General features: G+C 46.1%; 1 protein-coding gene across 34 annotated transcripts in view; it reads left to right on the top strand.

Moving 5' to 3' along the window:
* Nucleotides 1-22,673, top strand: part of LOC110503876 (elastin) — a 93,753-nt gene that overhangs the window by 30,529 nt on the left and 40,551 nt on the right. For all 34 annotated transcript variants that reach the window (XM_021582469.2, XM_021582468.2, XM_021582461.2 and 31 more), the window contains exons 3-6: nucleotides 1,223-1,273; nucleotides 2,147-2,242; nucleotides 2,425-2,451; nucleotides 22,423-22,554. In XM_021582469.2, coding sequence (XP_021438144.2) covers nucleotides 1,223-1,273; nucleotides 2,147-2,242; nucleotides 2,425-2,451; nucleotides 22,423-22,554 — 306 coding nt within the window. The remainder of the gene's footprint in view (nucleotides 1-1,222; nucleotides 1,274-2,146; nucleotides 2,243-2,424; nucleotides 2,452-22,422; nucleotides 22,555-22,673) is intronic.

Here is a 22,673-nt window from a genome sequence, read left to right as displayed (position 1 = left end):
AATCGCCCAACATCAGTGGCCAACCTCACTAATGCTTTTGAGGCTGAATGAAAGTAAATCCCTGCAGCAATGTTCCAACATCTAGTAGAAAGCCTTCCCAGAAGAGCGGAGGCTGTTATAACAGCAAAGGGAGGACCCACTCCATATTAATGGCCATGATTTTAGAATAAGATGTTCGACGAGCAGGTGACCACATACTTTTGGCCATGTAGTGTAGATCATACAGCGTATTGTACAGCATACAACATACACCTTTCATGTTTCCCAGCACACAACACAAAACCTGTATGACTAAATTACTGTAGCATTACTTGCTGAAGAAATAAAGGCACATGTTGGGTCACAGTCTATTATTGCAACCCACAGTTTAACCATTAGCCCTGTGCCTGTAGTGTACAGTACTGCAAGTCTCCAACTCAACCACAAACCAACCAGCGATCACCACTGCTCTCCCTCTCCAAACCCACTAAGAGCCGACCTTGGCTGTTGGGTTTCACTTGTGTTCAGCATGTAAAATATTAACAACCTCCAGGACAGTTGAACCACACACCTCCAGCCTTAAAACGAGCCTTAAATGATGGGCAGGCCGAGCCGGGCAACTTGGAATGGTCCGAAGAGTCTGTCTCATACGTGGCTCTCTTAATCATTACCGTCATACACAAAAACGCAATATTGCTTGTAATTTTTCTCTCTCTCGCACCTTACTATTTCCCATCGTACTGTACCATTTCCCTCTGGATAAGTATAATGTAGCTGTGCCGTAGGTTTTCACTGTAACATCATTGAGGCCATAAATTACAGTGAAATACAGTGTGAGGAAGCGTGAGTTGCCACACCGACCCATTGCATTCCACTCCTCACTCTGAGGTTGGAAGATGTCTCTGTGATACAGTTGGAGATTTAGAGTGTGCCCCAAATTGCACCCTATTCCAGACATGGTGCACTGCTTCTGACTAGGGTCCTGGTCAAAAGTGGTACACTATATAGGGAATAGGGTGCCATTTGGGACTCAAACTTAGAAGATTTAAAGATGTAGAGATTTAGAGCCTCCTACCCACCACAGTGGTCTAGTCTCTGTGTGGAGATATCTGGTCAGGTCAGAGACCGAAGTGAGGGAGGGAGCAGCCAGGGGGAAAGCTAAAACAAACGTCAAACCTTTCAATCTAACTCTTTTTTTCTGCTTCTCTTCTGTTTTCTTGTGCTTTTCTTGTTTTACCAACAGGAGCTGGTGGGATACCTGCAGGAGCAGGCTACAAACCAGCTAAAACTGGTGGTGAGTAGAAAACACTTACTGCAAAGCCCTCCTCTAATAATTGTCCCTTAGCTGGACTAATAGAGACAGCATCTACAGTATGCTGCTGTTGAGACCTACAGTCATTCCGTGAACAATGACTACAGATACAGGGTTTTCAAAACCACAACGTTGTCACAGAGCTTGAGCTCCCTGTCTTGCGTGTAGGCCAGGGGACTGAACTGGGTTACAAGCACCAGGCCACCCTCAGCACAGCAATTCACATAGAGAGATATGGAGAGTGGTTATTATATATGGCCTTTGTCTTATCACACTGTCATGGCAGAGACACACCCAGCAGCATGCATACTGAACACCCTGACCACTACAGTACACCACGTTAACTACCACGCCACCACACTTGTTAAGTCTGTAGCTATTTCACAAAACTGCTGGAGAATAGGAATAGTTTTGCACGGTTTAGCCTGGTTCCATCTCAGAAAGCTCAAGGTGTGATTTCTCCTCCACTCAACCACATGGCCACAAGCTAAGCTACTAGTTTAGTCATGGTGCTGGTTCTAATGACATGTTGTTGTTGGGCAACACAGTGCTCAGACACAACCACTGTCATTAATTCTGGTTTAACAAGGTGTACAGGGAGTTAGAGTGTTCTCCTCACACCTATAAAACCACAGCGTGCTGTCCTGTCCTCCATGTGGGTGTGTTCTGTGTTGCTGTCAGGGAATGGCTATGCAGTAAGGGAAGTGTTATCTTATAGGCTTACATACTGTAGTAAGTGTTGATGATGACAATGATGACAATGACGGTGATAATGATTATAATGACAATAAAGAAGATGATGGTGACAGTAATGACAAAGACCTGTTGTCTAACCAGACCTTATGTTTCCCCCAGCTGGAGGATATGGAGGACGGGGTGGTGTTGGTGCTGGAGGTCTGGTCCCTGGTGGCGGGGCTGGAGGCATAGGAGCAGGAGGCCTCGGAGGAGGAGGTGTGTACTTATCTACAGAACATTGAAAGTTGAGACTTCAACATTTATATTAAAGCACTTACACTGTCAACTATAGCACTCTCTTTGAATGTGCAGTGTCGATGATGGAACTAAATATGTTTATTCAACTATAGTGTATTTCTATAATTTGTAGATTCATTATTGTGTGCTTTGTTCAACAGGAGTCGGTGGAAAGGGCCCCAAACCTGGTAAGCTATCTGCTCCAACTCACTCTTTCGCACTCTATACTGTTTTATACAGTTCTTTAGAAGGAACAAGACAGGTACCGGTACTGTACCAGACTAGTCTGATAGTATCAAGTCAGAGTATCCTGTTATGCTTTTAACTAGGAAAATTCCTCTCGTACATTGTTGTCTAAGAAACCTTACTGAAGTGTTTTAAAGAGGAAGGAAATGAGAGTTCTTATTGAGAGCAGGAGGTGGGTAATGTAGCTATTAGCTAATCTGTATAGAATGCATTAGAGTGCATGTCAATGATGGGCGAAACCTGTAGTGTAGCATTCTGTAGTTCAATGAGGGGTTACCTCTCTTGATGGACTGTCAGCTACATCTCCCTTATCACCCCTATGTTTTCATCGTGGTTGAGTCGCCCCGGGTTTGGCAGCTATTTGGGAAGTCCTGTCTGGGATCCATTGATGAGAACAGGGGGACCCTGTCTCCTCCCTCACTCAACCCCTCCGCCACTATTCCATCCCTGCATCACAACATCGCTTCACCTCTCCTCAACCCCTACACGTCCCAGACTGAGTGATGATTGGCAGTGTGAACTCCCTCCAACGCGCTGATTGTTTTTGTAACCTTAGGCCGAGCTGATTAATGTTTTGTAACGTTAGGCCGACACAATATCTGGAAACCTCCTTGTTGAAGTTTTGCCACTGTCCTTTCCACTGATACTGCCGTGTAAATATTGAGGAACACAGTATTAGGGCATTAGCAATGTTCAGCCATTATTTAATTTCCTAAAGGAGAGGTGATTTCATCTAGGCCACCACCACAGCTATGTGCTTGGAGAGATAAGGAATGGAGTAATCGTCTTAAAGTCTGATAAGATTTTGAATGGCTTACTGTAGGCTCCTTGAAGTGTTTTTTCCTCCGTCTCCCAAACAAGTAATTGAGTTTCAGAAATCTGTTTTGTAAAAGCATCCTAATATTGGATATTAGGAGGAAGTTGACTTTGGCCTGGGTCACCAGCGCCTCAGAGCTCAGATTGTGAAGGATAATACTTTGGCTTTTGTTAGAGTTAGAGCTCTCTCTCTCTCTCTCTCTCTCTCTCTCTCTCTCTCTCTCTCTCCCTCTCCCTCTCTCTCTCTCTCTCTCTCTCTCTCTCTCTCTCTCTCTCTCTCTCTCTCTCCCTCTCCCTCTCTCTCTCTCGCTCTCTCTCTCTCCCTCTCTCTCTCTCTCTCTCTCCCTCTCTCTCTCTCTCTCCCTCTCTCTCTCTCTCTCTCTCTCTCTCTCCCTCTCCCTCTCCCTTGCCCTCTCTCTCTCTCTCTCTCTCTCTCTCTCTCTCTCCCTCTCCCTCTCTCTCTCTCTCTCTCTCTCTCTCTCTCTCTCTCTCTCTCTCTCTCTCTCCCTCTCCCTCCCCCTCTCCCTTGCCCTCTCTCTCTCTCTCTCTCTCTCTCTCTCTCTCTCTCCCTCTCCCTCTCCCTTGCCCTCTCTCTCTCTCTCTCTCTCCCTCTCTCCCTCTCCCTCTCCCTTGCCCTCTCTCTCCCTCTCCCTCTCCCTCTCCCTTGCCCTCTCTCTCTCTCTCTCTCTCTCTCTCTCTCTCCCTCTCCCTCTCTCTCTCTCTCTCTCTCTCTCTCTGAAATGTGATTATTGAGAAGGAAGGAAACCGGCTGCTCCCAGTCGCTCCAAACAGGCAAAGTGGGAAAACATATGGGGTAGGTCGAGCTGGAACTGTTAGGGTCAGCTGAGGGAATTAATCCATTTTAATGGAACGAGAACAAGATATTAGTAGTCACAACAACATTGTAATGCCCCTTCTTCCTTCTTTTGCTCAGCAAGGGTTTTTCATGCTTTTTTACATTCGAGATGTATCCATTCCAACAGCTGGGGTGTTGACTGAAGCTATCCAGATTTGGTGTTTCACTCGAGGGTACTTGGGCTGGAAACAACTAACTTTCTACACAGAGATTAAGTTTCCATTACAAACACAGAGCAACGTTTACCTAAGTTGTCTCACAAAACAAGGGTGGTTTGGATCCATACAGATCAATTAGCATTTGTGTAGATGGTAATGTGATCTGATAGTTGGCTGAGGTACTGTAGCTACACGCTAATATGAAATTGTGAAGGTATGGACAATGTTTAAGGAAAACAAACGCCGCCAGGTATTCAGGCCAGGGGAGGGTTACTCTGTCCATTGACATGTTGACAGAGTATTCTATCCTGGCTAAACAGATGTGAGGATTGGCTTTTAAACCAGACACCAGTTGCATTCTAGAATTCTCATGTGGATTCTTTCCCCTGCCGAGGCCCACTTTTCATCATAACCTCTCTGGTGATTGAAGCTTGAAGTGGAGCATCAGCTGCATACCTCAGACACACACCCTGGTCCTGACACACACACACACACACACACACACACACACACACACACACACACACACACACACACACACACACACACACACACACACACACACACACACACACACACACACATATACACGCACACACACACACAAACCCACACACACCTTGGCCCTGACAGAGAACAGCAGCTGGTGATCAAAGTGGCGTGACAGCTGAATCATTGTCAGACGCGTGCCAAGCCTTGTAAAACGCTAGACTACTAAACGAATTGTGAATCCTGTCAGCATCCGTGTATGTGTTCATGCTTTGGACGAGTCGGTCGGGACCAGAGAAGAAGGTAGAGAAAGAGAGAGCGGGGGCAGAGAGAGGGGGGAGGGGTGAGAGGTGGTGGGCAGAGAGCGGGGGAGGGACCTGGTCTCATCATTCCCCCCTAAAGCTAAGGTGGATTACTCCTACATTCTTTGTTTCTTTGCCAAACCTGGAAAAAACGTATTACAAATGTTTTGATTTTCTAAATAACGTCTTGTCACTAAGAGTTAGCAGGGAGACTGCATAACAAGAAACATGGACAACATTGCTGTTTTTGCTAATTCTGTCATTTCATTACGGGGAAAAATATGTTTTGGATAGAGATAAGAAGTAAAACTCTCAGGAACACACACATACTGTACACACACATACTGTACACACACATACTGTACACACACATACTGTACACACACATACTGTACACACACAGGGCCCAGTGTGTCAGTGGTCGTATGGGATCCGCGTCTGTTTATTCAAGGTTAAGAGTGACACGCGAAGGAAGCGATGTGCTGCAGGCTCTCTTTATACTCTCTCCTCATAGGTCAGGGATGCAGACACTCCTCATAGGTCAGGGCTGCAGACACTCCTCATAGGTCAGGGCTGCAGACACACTTCATAGGTCAGGGCTGCAGACACTCCTCATAGGTCAGGGCTGCAGACACTCCTCATAGGACAGGGCTGCAGACACACTTCATAGGTCAGGCCTGCAGACACACTTCATAGGTCAGGGCTGCAGACACTCCTCATAGGTCAGGGCTGCAGACACTCCTCATAGGACAGGGCTGCAGACACTCCTCATAGGTCAGGGCTGCAGACACACTTCATAGGTCAGGGCTGCAGACACACTTCATAGGACAGGGCTGCATACACTCCTCATAGGACAGGGCTGCAGACACTCCTCATAGGTCAGGGCTGCAGACACACTTCATAAGTCAGGGCTGCAGACACACTTCATAGGTCAGGGCTGCAGACACTCCTCATAGGACAGGGCTGCAGACACTCCTCATAGGACAGGGCTGCAGACACACTTCATAGGTCAGGGCTGCAGACACTCCTCATAGGACAGGGCTGCAGACACACTTCATAGGTCAGGGCTGCAGACACACTTCATAGGTCAGGGCTGCAGGCACACTTCATAGGATAACTATTTTTGGTTCCCTCTTGGGTTCCATGTAGGACCCTTTCCACAGTGGGTTCTACATGGAACAGTGGGTTCTACGTGGATACAAAAAGGGTTCTACTTGGAACCAAAAAGGGTTATTCAAAGGGTTCTCCTACAGGGACAGCCAAATAACCTTTTAGGTTTTAGATAGCACCTTTTTTCTAAGAGTGTAGGCCAGGGCTGCAGGCAAGCATCATAGGTTAGGCATGCAGACACTCCTCATAGGTCAGGCCTGCAGACACTCCTCATAGGTCAGGCCTGCAGACACTCCTCATAGGTCAGGCCTGCAGACACTCCTCATAGGTCAGGCCTGCAGACACTCCTCATAGGTCAGGGCTGCAGACACTCCTCATAGGTCAGGCCTGCAAGCACTCCTTATAGGTCAGGGCTGCAGACACTCCTCATAGGTCAGGCCTGCAGACACTCCTCATAGGTCAGGCCTGCAGACACTCCTCATAGGTCAGGGCTGCAGACACTCCTCATAGGTCAGGCCTGCAGACACTCCTCATAGGTCAGGGCTGCAGACACTCCTCATAGGTCAGGCCTGCAAGCACTCCTCATAGGTCAGGGCTGCAGACACTCCTCATAGGTCAGGGCTGCAAGCACTCCTCATAGGTCAGGCCTGCAGGCACTCCTCATAGGTCAGGGCTGCAGGCACTCCTCATAGGTCAGGGCTGCAGGTCACTCTTCATAGGTCAGGCCTGCAGGTACTCCTCATAGGACAGGGCTGCAGGTCAGGTCAGACTGTACTGTACACAGCTGGGCTGACCTACTGTCTGTATCTGTCTGTAATGATCTCACAGAACCAGTCAAACTTCCGACTCAGAAGACTCCACATTATCATATTGCAAAATGAAGCAGTGAAATATTGGAGGGTGTTTCTCTGTATGTGAGCTTCCTGGGATTTAAAAAAAAGGCTGACCCAAAGCTCTATTGTTATCCTTTGAGAAAGGATGTTGAATTCACCTAGGAAGGAGTGACTCAGAGAGATGAGAGAGGATGGATAGAACTGAGCGAGATGGGGTTGAGAAAGAAGGAGGGATGATTGAGAGAGAACAATGAGAGAGACTGGAACACCATGACAAAAAAATATTGGAGAAGAGTGAGAAAATGACAGAGGGAGTAAGAAAAAAAGAAAGTGAGTGAAAGATATGATGTGAGTGCTTAGCCAACAGAAGAAGAGCTGGGGGACGCTAGGCTTTGTTAATTCCCAGATGGCACTACGTGTGTGTGTGTGTGTGTGTGTGTGTGTGTGTGTGTGTGTGTGTGTGTGTGTGTGTGTGTGTGTGTGTGTGTGTGTGTGTGCGTGCATGTGTGCGTGTGTGCGTGTGTGCGTGCGTGTGTGCGTGCGCGTGCTTGCGTGTGTGTCCGTGCGATGTGGCAGTCGTTAAATTTTGTCATACGATTATTGTCATGCAAAATAATCATTTACATAAACAAGCATAGCATCTCCACCCCTCCACACATACAAGCTGCTTGTGGATGCCTTTGGAACATCTACATTTGAATAAGTATAATAAATCAACTTGATAAACACCACAACAATAAATCCATTCTTTTTTTTAGGTAGGCCTAAAGAAACATGATATGAAGAGAATGTTTTCAGATGAACAGAATATGAGTTGGCCTACTGTATGTTATCTGGCTATGCGGCATGCCATAGGCTGTAGGCTTGTTCATTTAGCAGACGTGATAGGCTTATTTTATATTATGTGATTTTATAATAAGAAGAATATAATTTAACTTAGCTGAATAAAATTGAAAGGATATTTTTATCATTGCGCATATGAAAGCTATGTTGAGCATGCATGTGATAATTTGAAACAGATACCATAGGCTGTGCTAGATTATTATTGTTATTTTGCAACTTTAATTGTTAATAATTCAAACCTTAGAATATCTTACAAATCAAAACATACTGTATATGGGATGCATGATGCAGCTATAGGCTATTGATTACTTGAGAAAGTCGCAAAAAAAGCTTGTACACTGTTCCTTACCTCAGGCTGCACACACTGTTCTCTCCTCAATTGATCATATTATCACCCATCAGACTATTCTCAATTTAGTATTGTCTTTACTAACATGTTAAATTGGTTTCAAAATGGCCCATTTTTAAGTGTGCAGGAACAGGTGCAGGGAAAAAATACGTCACCTGCTATGCTCTCGAGTACCGAATGGAGGCGCTTTCCCGCCTGTTCGTTCAGATAGGCTACTTTGGTTATTTCACTCCATGCATCAACCACTGTTTGAGGGGCATGCAGTCTCTCCCTGCGCAACAGGTGATATTCCGCCCAAACTCTGTATGCTATGGGGTCCCCAACACTGTTCCTGCACATAACAAGTGCTTAATCAAGTGACATCTGTTCGGGAACATCGAAAGTAACATGTTTTCACAACAAAACATAATTCATTAAACTGTTGACAGCTCTTCTCTGCGTGCTGGAGCAAGTTATGAATGAGAGAGGGGAAGTAGATGGAAACGCACGGTGGTGAAATATTCTGTAGCCTATTATTAATTTTGAAAATATAAGAAATTATGAAAATCCCCCAAATTCCCTGGGTACTACCAGGCTATTCAAAAACCGATAGAAATGCACTATTGAACTAACAGCATCGCAGCATGCACTATTGAACCAACTTTGGAGTGTAGCATAAGGTAACCAGTCCATCTAGTATGCATAATTATACAGTCCACACTCAAAAGTGATTACTAGAATATGTTTATAGGCTAACTGATTAAATACATTTTAAATCCGTAAAAAAAAAAAAAAATTCTGCATGCTCTATGTACTGTATAATCATTATTTTAATTATGCTTTTTTTTCAAGCTTGGCCTCATATATATAGGCCTATGCATATGTATAAGCTCTAATTATGCATATGGGATCGCTGTCCATTTCGTTAGACATCCACAATGACCATGTTTTCCATTCAGTTTCAACCTGTTGAACTTCTTTCTTCAAATTGATCAATCACAGTGATCTGAGTTTTAAAAGCACAATACTGTGTTTGAGTGTTTGATGTGATTTTCGATTGCATTGACGTCAGAGTGGTTAGAAGGACAATATAGCCCTGAGTACCAGGCCATTAGTGAGTTGGATACTGCCAACGCATGGCCTGAGCACATAAGAGGAGATTACCATGACTCAACAGTCATGTAGAATTTTAAAGCTGTCATGACTCATGACTGGAGGTGTGGCGGTAATACGGTCACCACAACAGCCCTGTGTGTGTGTGTGTGTGTGTGTGTGTGTGTGTGTGTGTGTTTGGGGACACATCGTAGGTCCTTGGCCTGAGGGTGAGTAAAAAATAATAATAATTGCTTAAAAACTGGAATTAAATGATCCTCCATCGTTGTGAGTTTGGAATAATGAATCAAATGCATTATTATTTGAATATTGAAAGGGTGTAGGCAACAGAGAAGGGCAGAGGGATGCAGTTTGGAATCATGTAGAAGTGGTGCTGGAGATGGAGGCGTTGGGAGCAGGGGTGATGGGCAGAGATGATGTCGTTGATGTTTGTGTGCATCAGTCTGTTGTGTTTTGTCTGTGTATGTTTATATTGTTTGTACATTTTATTAAAATAGTTTTGAAAAAATAAGAAAAATAGAAAACAAGTTTGTTATGGTTGTTTGTTATCTTTGTGAATGACTCCACTCTGTTCAGGCCCTCAGGGGGCTATCGATTCTGATGAGTTTTCTCATGGAATTTTATCTGTTGCTTTATTGTATCTTAAAGATGAAACTGAATACTGTATTGTGACACAAGCTGACTTCCTTGTGCTACAAGTTACTGTATTCAGTACCAGCTGTACCAGCTGTGTTCTGCTGACCATGTTCTCACAGTTATTAGTGGTTTGTGGTCAGTGGAAGACTCTCCATGTGTCTCCTGGCCTGGTCTCCTCAACCTCTCTTCCATGCACAATCTGCCAGTGGTTCTGGACTGAAGCCTCCACCTCTCCCCTGTCTTTATGGTTTGCTGCCAGTGGTTCTGGACTGAAGCCTCCACCTCTCCCCTGTCTTTAAGGTTTGCTGCCAGTGGTTCTGGACTGAAGCCTCCACCTCTCCCCTGTCTTTATGGTTTGCTGCCAGTGGTTCTGGACTGAAGCCTCTACCTCTCCCCTGTCTTTAAGGTTTGCTGCCAGTGGTTCTGGACTGAAGCCTCCACCTCTCCCCTGTCTTTAAGGTTTGCTGCCAGTGGTTCTGGACTGAAGCCTCTACCTCTCCCCTGTCTTTAAGGTTTGCTGCCAGTGGTTCTGGACTGAAGCCTCCACCTCTCCCCTGTCTTTATGGTTTGCTGCCAGTGGTTCTGGACTGAAGCCTCTACCTCTCCCCTGTCTTTAAGGTTTGCTGCCAGTGGTTCTGGACTGAAGCCTCCACCTCTCCCCTGTCTTTAAGGTTTGCTGCCAGTGGTTCTGGACTGAAGCCTCCACCTCTCCCCTGTCTTTAAGGTTTGCTGCTAGTGGTTCTGGACTGAAGCCTCCACCTCTCCCCTGTCTTTAAGGTTTGCTGCTAGTGGTTCTGGACTGAAGCCTCCACCTCTCCCCTGTCTTTAAGGTTTGCTGCTAGTGGTTCTGGACTGAAGCCTCCACCTCTCCCCTGTCTTTAAGGTTTGCTGCTAGTGGTTCTGAACTGAAGCCTCCACCTCTCCCCTGTCTTTAAGGTTTGCTGCTAGTGGTTCTGGACTGAAGCCTCCACCTCTCCCCTGTCTTTAAGGTTTGCTGCCAGTGGTTCTGGACTGAAGCCTCCACCTCTCCCCTGTCTTTAAGGTTTGCTGCCAGTGGTTCTGGACTGAAGCCTCTACCTCTCCCCTGTCTTTAAGGTTTGCTGCCAGTGGTTCTGGACTGAAGCCTCCACCTCTCCCCTGTCTTTAAGGTTTGCTGCCAGTGGTTCTGGACTGAAGCCTCTACCTCTCCCCTGTCTTTAAGGTTTGCTGCTAGTGGTTCTGGACTGAAGCCTCCACCTCTCCCCTGTCTTTAAGGTTTGCTGCTAGTGGTTCTGGACTGAAGCATCCACCTCTCCCCTGTCTTTAAGGTTTGCTGCTAGTGGTTCTGGACTGAAGCCTCCACCTCTCCCCTGTCTTTAAGGTTTGCTGCTAGTGGTTCTGGACTGAAGCATCCACCTCTCCCCTGTCTTTAAGGTTTGCTGCCAGTGGTTCTGGACTGAAGCCTCCACCTCTCCCCTGTCTTTATGGTTTGCTGCTAGTGGTTCTGGACTGAAGCCTCCACCTCTCCCCTGTCTTTAAGGTTTGCTGCTAGTGGTTCTGGACTGAAGCATCCACCTCTCCCCTGTCTTTAAGGTTTGCTGCTAGTGGTTCTGGACTGAAGCATCCACCTCTCCCCTGTCTTTAAGGTTTGCTGCCAGTGGTTCTGGACTGAAGCCTCCACCTCTCCCCTGTCTTTAAGGTTTGCTGCCAGTGGTTCTGGACTGAAGCCTCCACCTCTCCCCTGTCTTTAAGGTTTGCTGCTAGTGGTTCTGGACTGAAGCCTCCACCTCTCCCCTGTCTTTAAGGTTTGCTGCTAGTGGTTCTGGACTGAAGCCTCCACCTCTCCCCTGTCTTTAAGGTTTGCTGCCAGTGGTTCTGGACTGAAGCCTCTACCTCTCCCCTGTCTTTAAGGTTTGCTGCCAGTGGTTCTGGACTGAAGCCTCCACCTCTCCCCTGTCTTTAAGGTTTGCTGCTAGTGGTTCTGGACTGAAGCCTCCACCGCTCCCCTGTCTTTAAGGTTTGCTGCTAGTGGTTCTGAACTGAAGCCTCCACCTCTCCCCTGTCTTTAAGGTTTGCTGCTAGTGGTTCTGGACTGAAGCCTCCACCTCTCCCCTGTCTTTAAGTTTTGCTGCCAGTGGTTCTGGACTGAAGCATCCACCTCTCCCCTGTCTTTAAGGTTTGCTGCCAGTGGTTCTGGACTGAAGCCTCCACCTCTCCCCTGTCTTTAAGGTTTGCTGCCAGTGGTTCTGGACTGAAGCCTCCACCTCTCCCCTGTCTTTAAGGTTTGCTGCTAGTGGTTCTGGACTGAAGCCTCCACCTCTCCCCTGTCTTTAAGGTTTGCTGCCAGTGGGTCTGGACTGAAGCTTCCACCTCTCCCCTGTCTTTAAGGTTTGCTGCCAGTGGGTCTGGACTGAAGCCTCCACCTCTCCCCTGTCTTTAAGGTTTGCTGCTAGTGGTTCTGGACTGAAGCCTCCACCTCTCCCCTGTCTTTAAGGTTTGCTGCCAGTGGGTCTGGAGCGAGCATGCCTCTCCCCTGCCTGTACGGTCTCCCCTTTCCTCACCCCCTCCCTCCTTTCCTTTCCCCTCTCCTAACCCTGCCAGTGTGTCTGACTGTGCAGCCCGAGCCGCTCCCCTGCACAGTGTCTGCCAGTGGCTCTGGTCTGGAGCGAGCAGCTCTCTCCCCTGCACAGTGTCTGCCAGTGGCTCTGGTCTGGAGCGAGCAGCTCTCTCCGCATCCATCTGGCAGAGAGGCCTAAGTGTTGTTTATGCAGGGATGGAGAAATCTCTCCGCTCCCATTTCCCCAGCTGTCCATAAAGCTAAATCATCACTGGACCGACTTCAGTTACAGCGTTACAGCGTTACAGCGTGATCAAAATGTAAAGTCAATGTTCTTGCATTAGTGGAGACTGCATTCACGGTAAATGCTGCATATTTAGTCTCAATCGGTTCAGCGATTGAGATTTAACAGAACCCTAGGTCCTAGGCCTGAATCTTCTGTTGGCACAGTATCCAAGTGAAAGAAAATTAAGCCTGGAAAAAACATGGTATGAATCAATCACAGTTTAACTAGAAATTTAACTAGACATCGTTTATCGCCTAATAGCTATAACATCACCCTATTATTTGGGAAAGCTGGTTACATTATGCAGCTCCCAACTCTACGTACTGTTACAAGCTTTAACACATAGGCCTAATGGGCTTGTAGGAAATGTGGGTAGGTTTATTATCCTATACTCACTGTAAAGGATGCTTTGTGGGTGTCTTAGCTGCTACAGTATCATGTTATGACTTGATTTGTTGTTGGCACGACTCCTGCCGAAGTGGGCTCCTGTCCTTGTTCGGGCGGCACTCAGCGGTCACCGGTGTTCTAGCCATCGCCGCTCCATCTTTAATTTTCCATTTGTTTTGTCTTGTTTTCCCGCACACCTGTTTTACATCCCGTCATCACTCTACCTGTATATTATCCTCTAATCACCCCCATGTCTGTGTGTGTAATTGTTTGTTGCGTTTATTGTGTGATGCATCAGGCTGGTTTATTCCGGGTATTGTTTTGAACCCGTGGTATTGTATTGTTGTACATTATTTTGTGTGACTAGGGCGCTATTCTCGTTCTCCTTTGGCTGGAGTGTTGTGACGCTGTTGCGTCCAACTGATTTGCATCTGCCAATTAAAGTGTGCCTGTTCACTCATCTCTGCTCTCCTGCACCTGACTCTAGTTGACCAGTTGCGCACACAGTCTGACAGTTGTGCTATTGTGTAGTGTGTTGTTCATCACTGACAGGTGAGCTTTCTCTCTCAGTGTAATCCCTCAGGGTTTATCCCATGTGTTGATATGGCTGGCCTATGAACACATTGTGTCGTAATGCTTTTGAGGATGATATGATATGATGAACCTGAACTCACGAGGTGTGTGTGTGTGTGAGAGAGAGAGAGAGAGAGAGAGCCGCGCTGTGTCCTTAATATCCATACTTGCGTTCTTAATAGTAGGCTTTTTGGTAATGCAAAAATAGAACGTTTTAAAGTATGTTTTAAATATGCTTTAAATGCCAGGATGTCATACTTATTTAGGCTGCACACTATTGAGGAAGATAATCATCTTTTCACACCCACTTGTGTTTGACAGAATAGGGGACGCACTCCACAAAAATAAAGGACTGGCAGGGAACAGGCGCAGTATGGACGATAAGTATGTTGATATTTATTGGTTACTGCATATGTTTTTACTAAACATTATGCTGTAAATATTAGTATGTAGTATGATTGATTAGTACACAGTATGTCATTTTAGTAAGTAGAAGGCAAGGCAGAGGTTGGACACAGCTACAGTGTGTGTTCAAGACACACACTGACCTGTTTAATGCTAGTATCATTTTTCAACACTGACTTGTCAAGAAGGGATTCAGCGGGCAGGCAGTGAAATGCATATGTGAACCATCTGGGGGATGTTATGTGCATATCCAGCTTTACATACCATGGTCACTGGCTCCACTGTTTTTCTCTCCCTGCATGTTTTTGCATCCATTGCTCTTTTCAGACATAATAAATCATGGACAGAAATGAGCAGGTATTTGTGGTTAAAGTGTGTGTGTGTGTGTGTGTGTGTGTGTGTGTGTGTGTGTGCCTGCAGATACATGTGTTGGCTGGTATGAGAGATGGGGTCTAGGGATATACTCCTGACCTATTGTAGGGCTCAGCGCTGGCACAGCAACTGTGCTATTCCTTTGGACCAGGATGAAAAAGAACCAGGATATTAGCATGTCAGAATCTCTTTCTCTACTCTCTCTCGTACAGAGCCTTAAGAAAGACTGTTGAGAGCTAATAGAAAGGGAGAGCAGGAGACTGTGTGATCTGTTTGAAAGGGAAAAGAGCAACGGGTGACATACTGTAGGAATTGAGGCATAAACAATTATGTCATTCATCGCAAACTCAATGAGTGGATATGTCATGACTCGTGACTCACACTGCTCTGTGTGAATGAGAACGGTAATCAAGTGTGATAACTTCTTTACATCAAGGCATGTGATTAGACAGATGTTGTCATGTTGAGATGGAGGATGGAGGTTCGTTGGGAGGGTTAGTTAGAAGAAGACGGCTCTGACGTTGTCACTGGCATGTAAGTGCATATGTAAGCATATACTGTGTGTGTGTGTGTGTGTGTGTGTGTGTGTGTGTGGACGTCGCTAGGCAGGACTCAGCTAGGTTAGGCTTGGCCCGGTGGTTTCACTGTAATCCACATAAGTCCAATGGATCGTTTTACGACGGCCTGTAAATTGGAGCCATTCGAAAGAGCTGCTCGCCCCCACAGAGTGTGTGTATGTGTAAATGTGTGTCTTGGTGTATATGGGTGTGTATTAGCTAGTTTGTGCAAAAACGTGCATCGAGGCCAGGCAGAGTATCCATCAACCGCAGGACAAACAAATCTGAACCCGGACCAATTCTTATAACGACCAAATGAAAATAATGATCCTCAACAACGTTGGAAAACCAGGAAATAGGCTAGGCGGGCCCAAAAAATGACTCCAATTTCTCCAGCTTTTATTCCAATCGTTTGGGCCTGGACACTGGCCCGAAGGCATCGACACAAACTGAATGAGAGAAGCCCAACAGCCCTGGGCCTGAAACCACCACCACCCGGCCTGTTTGTAGAAGCCGAAACTCCCTAACAGTTCAGTACTTGGGGTCCTCTGGCAGGGAGTACTTGGGACCTCTCTCTGACGATGACTCCATGGAAAGGAAGGAGAAAAACAAAGGGCTCATCGCTGACCCAGAGCCTGGATTTTTGTCACCGTGTGTGTGTGTGTGTGCGTGTTTGTGCGCGCAAGGATGTGTGTTTAATTAGTCCAGCATGCGTCTTAAATCCACTCCGCATAGCTGCTTCATGACTGACGGCTTGGAAAACCTGGAAGTGACAAGGAGCAGGGGAGGTTATCAGAGGGAGAGAAAGGGGGATGAAGGAGGAGAGAAGAGAGATGACGGGGGAGCTACGGCGTATTCCACTCACGCGATCTGGAATCACTGCTAGTACCTAAAGTCACCCCTCCTTGTTCTGATCCAACATCATCGTGTGCTACTAACACAAGAATGGACCATACCCAAATGAGCCACTATATCATCCTACATCATGATCATTTGATTACTGATACCATTGGCTGTAATGACAGTGAAAGACATCTATTATGATGTGCACTGGGCCTATAAAGTGGAGGCTGGAGTCCACCTGCCAGTCACAGCTAACCACAGACTTTCTAAGGACTTGGGAGCGGATTGTAGATTTAATGATATAGACATCCACAGGATTTCAGACTCACGCCTAGTCAGAACATCAGAGGACAATCTCAGACTATCTCACTGGCTGTGTCATTATCAGTGTTGGTATTAGATCATGGCTGACTGTGAGCCTGGTTATCCTACCGTATCATCTGTCCACATCCTTCCACATTCTCTATCTATTCTATTACGACTGGGCTGCTCAATATGCTCAAACAGAGCACAAACCCAGGGCTGGGAAAGTAGAAACCTATAGTGTCCTGTATGCTAGCTCCGTTAGGCTCCACACAAATAATCTCTGGCCTCGATAATCTACCGTGACTGCAGTCTCACACTTATCATGTTTGGGAGGTAATTCTACTCCACTGGAGAGAGAGTAAGAGGGCCCAGAGATGTCCTGGTTATGAAGCTCCTATCCCAGGTCTCGCTCTCACCACCCCACCTGCTGTCAGTTACTGTGGAACCCTGCCATGGAATTCTCCACTCTCTTAAATTAAACCCTTCACCAGTCCCAGCTGGTTCCTGAGAGAGAAGAGAGAGGGGGGGAAGAGAAGTCAGGAGGGAAGAGAGAGAGAGAGAGAGAGAGAGAGAGAGAGAGAGAGAGAGAGAGAGAGAGAGAGAGAGAGAGAGAGAGAGAGAGAGAAGACAGGCTGATAGAGAGAGTGTGGGGAGAGTGGATCCATCTTTCTTTTGGCTCCCTCTGCCTGCTCCTTTTAACTCAACAAGCCTGATGTGCAGAGCCACTGTGACCTGACCTGACCTCACCAGACCAGACTAGATGATGGATAGAGAAGGGGAGATAGAAGGGGAAGGGGGAGAAAGAGACAGAGAGAGAGATAGAGAGAGAGAGAGAGAGAGAGATCTGAAAATCTTGATTATTGGATTGCCTTATGTAAAATGTACGGCTGTAAGAAAAAGTATCTGAGCCCTTTGGAATTACCTGGATATCTGCATAAATTGGTCATAAAATTGTATCTTATCTAAGTCACATCAGTAGACAAACACAGTCTGATTAAACTAATAACACACAAACAATTATATGTCTTCATGTCTTCATTGAACACACCGTGTAAAACATTCACGGTACAAAAAGTATGTGAACTCTTGGATTCAATAACTGGTTAACTATACTTTTGCAGCAGTAACTTCAACCAAACATTTTCTGTAGTTGCGGATCAGACCTGCACAACGGTCAAGAGGAATTTTGGACCATTCCTCTTTACAAAACTGTTTCAGTTCAGCAATATTCATAGGATGTCTGGTGTGAACCGCTCTCTTGAGGTCACGCCACAGCATCTCAATCAGGTTGAGGTCAGGACTCTGACTGGGCCACTCCGGAAGGCGTATTTTCTTCAGTTGAAGCCATTTTGTTGTTGATTTATGTTGATTTGTGTTTTGGGTTGTTGTCCTGTTGCATCCCCCAACTTCTGTTGAGCTTCAATTCGCGGACAGATAGCCTTACATTCTCCCGCAAAATGTCTTGATAAACTTGGGAATTCATTTTTCCGTCGATGATAGAAAGCTGTCCAGGCCCTGAGGCAGCCCCAAACCATGATGCTCCCTCCACCATACTTTACAGTTGAGATGAGGTTTTGATGTTGGTGTGCTGTGCCCTTTTTTCTCCACACGGTGTTGTGTGTTCCTTCCAAACAACTCAACTCTAGTTTAATCTGTCCACAGAATATTTTGCATCCAGATGCTCTTTTGCGAACTTCAGAATGTTTTTTTAGACAGCAGTGGCTTCTTCCGTGGTGTCCTCCCATGAACACCATTCTTGTTTAGTGTTTTACATATTGTAGTCTCGTCAACAGAGATGTTAGCATGTTCCAGAGATTTCTGTAAATCTTTAGCTGACACTCTAGGATTCTTCTTAACCTCACTGAGCATTCTGCGCTGTGCTCTTGCAATCATCTTTGCAGGACGGCCACTCCTATGGAGAGTAATGGAGAGTGAATTTTCTCCATTTATAGACAGTTTGTCTTAGCGTGGACGGATGAACATCAAGGCTTTTAGAGATACTTTTAAAGATACTCCAGCTTTATACAAGTCAACCATTCCTAATCTTAGGTCTTCTGAGATCTCTTTTGTTTGCGGCATGGTTCACATCAGGCAATGCTCCTTGTGAATAGCAAACTCACATTTTGTGAGTGTTTTTTATAGGGCAGGGCAGCTCTAACCAACATCTCCAATCTCATCTCATTGATTGGACTCCAGGTTAGCTGACTCCTGACTTCAATTAGATTTTGGAGGAGTCATTAGCCTAGGGGTTCACATACTTTTTCCAACCTACACTGTGAATGTTTAAACGATGTATTCAATATAGACAAGAAAAATACAAAAATGTGTGTGTTATTAGTTTAAGCACACTGTGTTTGCCTATTGTTGTGACTCAGACCAATTTATTCAGAAATCCAGGTAATTCCAAAGAGCTCACATACTTTTTCTTGCCACTGTACGTGGTAACAGAGAGGAGAGAATAGGAGGGCGTCTTTGAGACACTATTGAAACCAGACCCACTGTTCTCTGTTACATGAGTTCTTCTCTTTTATCCGTACTGTAGCTACAGAATCAGATCGAGAACATACACGATGACCTGAAGGCACCCGTTTGTTTTGCCAGTTTGTCTAGCCAGCTCCAGTCCAATGTTGATGTAGTATGTGATAGGTACATTGGTCCAATATGTCATTCATCACATTTTAGTTTATGAAGAAAGTATGCTGTGCCTAATATACTAATTTGCTTCAAGAAAAACACCATATTCTACCTCACCAGGTACATATACTGTACAACTGACTGCACAGCTGCAACAACAAGAGGTCCCTTCTGAATGGAAATTCTCTGCTAAACACGCTAACACGTTCAACCTATCTTGACACACCACACGTAGTGCCGTTTCAAACAGAGGGAAAGTGTGATGCATTAAACTGCATTATTATCAGTCACCTTATAATTTCCTGGCTCTGCAGCTCTCTCTCTCCTGTACAGGATTCTCTATCCTCTCTGTCTTGTATTTAAAGTCGTTGACCTTTACACGGCTTCTCTCTGTCTCGGGTCCGCTGCCAATTTGGTTTCCATTAGCCCTATGGTGTCTCTGCTGTGGCTCGCATGTCTCACATAGACAGACGGCCATTTTGGCTCACGTACACTATAATGACCTGTTAGTAATCTGCAAATTGAATGTCTAAACATCAAATAAGAAACTGTGTGTTTCACAGCTAGTCGAGGTCAGGTTGACAGAGTTTCCATGTGTGCGGTTCATTACAACAAACAAACTTGGGTCTTGCAGTACACTCGCTTCCAACCAGTTAATGTGTGAGCTAAGACAGACATGTTTGTGTGAACTGACATACTGTAATAATAGGCCTCAGACAAAGGCCTGCTTGTTGGAGCTGACAGCTCTGAGTAAATATGACTAAAACAAAGGGCTTTTGTACTGAGCTCTTATGTGTCTCGGTGATACAATCTGTGGAAGGTTGCCAATCAGCAAGGGTCCGGACGGAGCATGTTGCTCTGTTCTCTTACCCTTAAAGAGAAAGAGACATGACTTTGTAGGCATTACGGTTACTGTATCTTCCCTTTCAGCTGTTTTATACAAGTGAGATCCAGTGATGTTGGAGCCAGAGAAAATGGAGTCCTGTGGTGACTGGGACGGCCTTGCTGTCTCTACTGTCTTTGAACCTGGTGTGAGAGTCTGCACACTCTCTCTCTCTTTCTTATTCTCTTTCTCCTTGCCTTTCTCTCTTTCTTTCTCTCTCTCTCTCTTTCTCTCTCTCACTCACACACACACACGTTACCTCTCAGGAAGAGTTGGTGGTGTCTGCCTTTCGTCTCCTGGTCTGCGATCAGAGGGTTCAGAGCAGCGTAGCAGGTGGCGGTCAACCCTGAGTGCTGAGCTTGCCTCACACAGCCAAAAGAGAAAAAGCAAGGCCGTATACTGTATGTGTGTCTCTCTCTCACACACATATACATACACACACACACACACACCTCAGACCCGTGCTCCTCTCCCAAACAGAGAGCTGCCAGTGAAACATTCCAACCCTGTGCTGGTCTTTGGTCTCTTCTGAAAGTTATGAAAAACCAAAAGCTTTGAGATAGACTGGCTCTCCAACCCCAGGCCAAGGGAGTGTACTTTACCATTTAGACAAATGTACGACCCTGTCTTGCCTCTTCCTCAACCCTGTGCTGCCTCCTCCTCATCACCTCCTCATTTCAAAGAATGTCGTTGGTTGAACAATGGAATGAGAAAAAGGTTTGAAGGAGGTGGATTAGTCCGAGGCTGTTTAGCTTAGCGTCTGTCTCGCCTCTTCCTCCTCCTCATCACCTCCACGGTCTAAGAGGCCTGTCAGCTGTCGGTTGTACAACGGGTGGTGGAGGAGGGTGAGGAGGAGGTCTGGAGGAGGTAGGATTAGCAGAAGGACATCTAGCTTAGTGTGGTGGGGATGTCAACTGCCTTGGCAGGACGTTGCCCACGATTGTTTTGACTAGAGGATGAAACCCCACACCTCTGTCCTGTTCCATCGCTCTCTCCCCTTGCGTTCTTCCACTCCTCTCTCCCCTCTTTCCTCTGCTTTCTGCGGACAGCTGGGCCATCTCCATAATCATCTCCCGCCTCTCTTTCCTCTCTCCTCCCTCGTTTCTCAGACGCCTCACAGTTGGCTATTCTTCTCACCCTCTTGACACAGCCTACAACACCTCAAACCAAGACCAAACCAAGATCTCTTCTGGTCTAGTCTGGGTCTTTCACAGAAGTAATTTAATTTTAGTCTTTAATAGATTAAGATTATATGATTTTGTATAATTCCCCAACCGTATGCCACACAGCTTTACAGGGATGTCCAGTATTAACATTGTAGGCCTGTATTGGGTCGTAGTCCACTCCAGGGGTACATGCTTACACCTCATGCCGGTTCTCTCTACTTCATCAACCCAGTGCACCACGACCCCTGTAAAACGCAGTGGCCCAGCTATTGCTAATAGACTGTAAGAATCTTACTAACACTCCCAGTGACTTACTCAGTCCCCTACAGGACCCCTCTGAGCTGGAGGAGGTCATGGAGTAGGTCATGTTTACTGAGTAGTCCTCTCGACACCCAAAACTCACGTGTGCTCTGTTCAGCTAGCTCCTCAATTTAAAATGTTATGTGTTAACTCTGTCACAAGAGACTAACTGAGCAGAATAATGTACCTACTGTCTACAGCTAGACTGCACTGCCTCCTTACCAGGGCCAGAGACTGGGGTGACCTGCTAATGCTAACTATATCCAGGTCATGACTCTTGATTACTGTTACCATATTTAATGCTGTTTAGGTCATGTTTTATCACCCTATTAAAACTTAAGTTCACGACAGTAGGAGTGTCCATTAACTGAATTACTCTTACAGCTATTGTAACAATGTCAGGGGTGGCTGGCTCCGTATGTCTTCCTTAGTTATCTTGTCATGTGGAGGATGAGGTTTTTGGGGGGTCTAAGGCACAATTCAGTGCTTGAGATGTCACTACAGATCCTGGTTCACTTCCAGGCTGTATCACAACCAGCCGTGATTGGGAGTCCCATAGGGCGGCGCACAACTGGCCCAGTGTCGTCCGGATTTGGCCTGGGTAGTCCGTCATTGTAAATAAGAATTTGTTCTTAGCTGACTTGCCTAGTTAAATAAAATAAAAATCTTACTGTCTGTAATTGAATGAATTACAATGTGAGGGTTTAGCCACAGGTCAACGTCTGATTAACGATTGTGAAATATTTAAAGGTGGCGAAAAGACAGAGCATTTCTCGCTGCCTGAGTTTCCCCCTGTTCCACCTTCTTCTCCCCTGCCTCCCCCTCCCGCTGTTTTGTCAGCAATAAGAAACCCAAGATGGAATATGACTTAATTTATGTATGATTACCATGTGGGAAGAATACTTTTTTCTCCCCATAGAGACTGTTGCTGTGTGCCAAAATACTGTTGCCACATCAGACTGTTCCTCTCAGCCTTTGACTCCCTCTAGTGGTCACAATCTGGCATTACCAACACCAGCACTGCTGCAGAACTACTACATTATATATACAACCAAGTCCATTCTCTATCTTCTATCCACAACCTATGCACTTCATGTGGATCTGAAATGATGTTCTTCACTTAACCCTGCCTCATACTCTCTCTCCCTCCCTCCCTCCCTCCCTCTCCTCTCCTCTCTGAGGTTATGGAAACCTTGGTGCTGGTGGTGTTGGGGGTGGTGGTCTTGGTGGTGGAGGATATGGAGCTGGTCCTGGAGCCACCGGTCTAGGAACAGGAAGCTTTGGAGGAGGAGGAGGATACGCTAAGCCTGGAGGTACAGTAGCGCAGTGTGACTTCAAGTTCTTGGCCCACCCGTAGTACTGACCCTGTTCAAGCTAATATTATGCTAAATGACCACTTAGGCTACCCATCACTCCTGGCCACATTAGAGCG

Source organism: Oncorhynchus mykiss, chromosome 24 (genome assembly GCF_013265735.2).
Source record: "Oncorhynchus mykiss isolate Arlee chromosome 24, USDA_OmykA_1.1, whole genome shotgun sequence".
Classification (NCBI taxonomy): Eukaryota; Metazoa; Chordata; class Actinopteri; order Salmoniformes; family Salmonidae; genus Oncorhynchus; species Oncorhynchus mykiss.
Note: the sequence above shows the minus strand (reverse complement) of the source record. Positions and strands in the feature narration are given on the sequence as shown.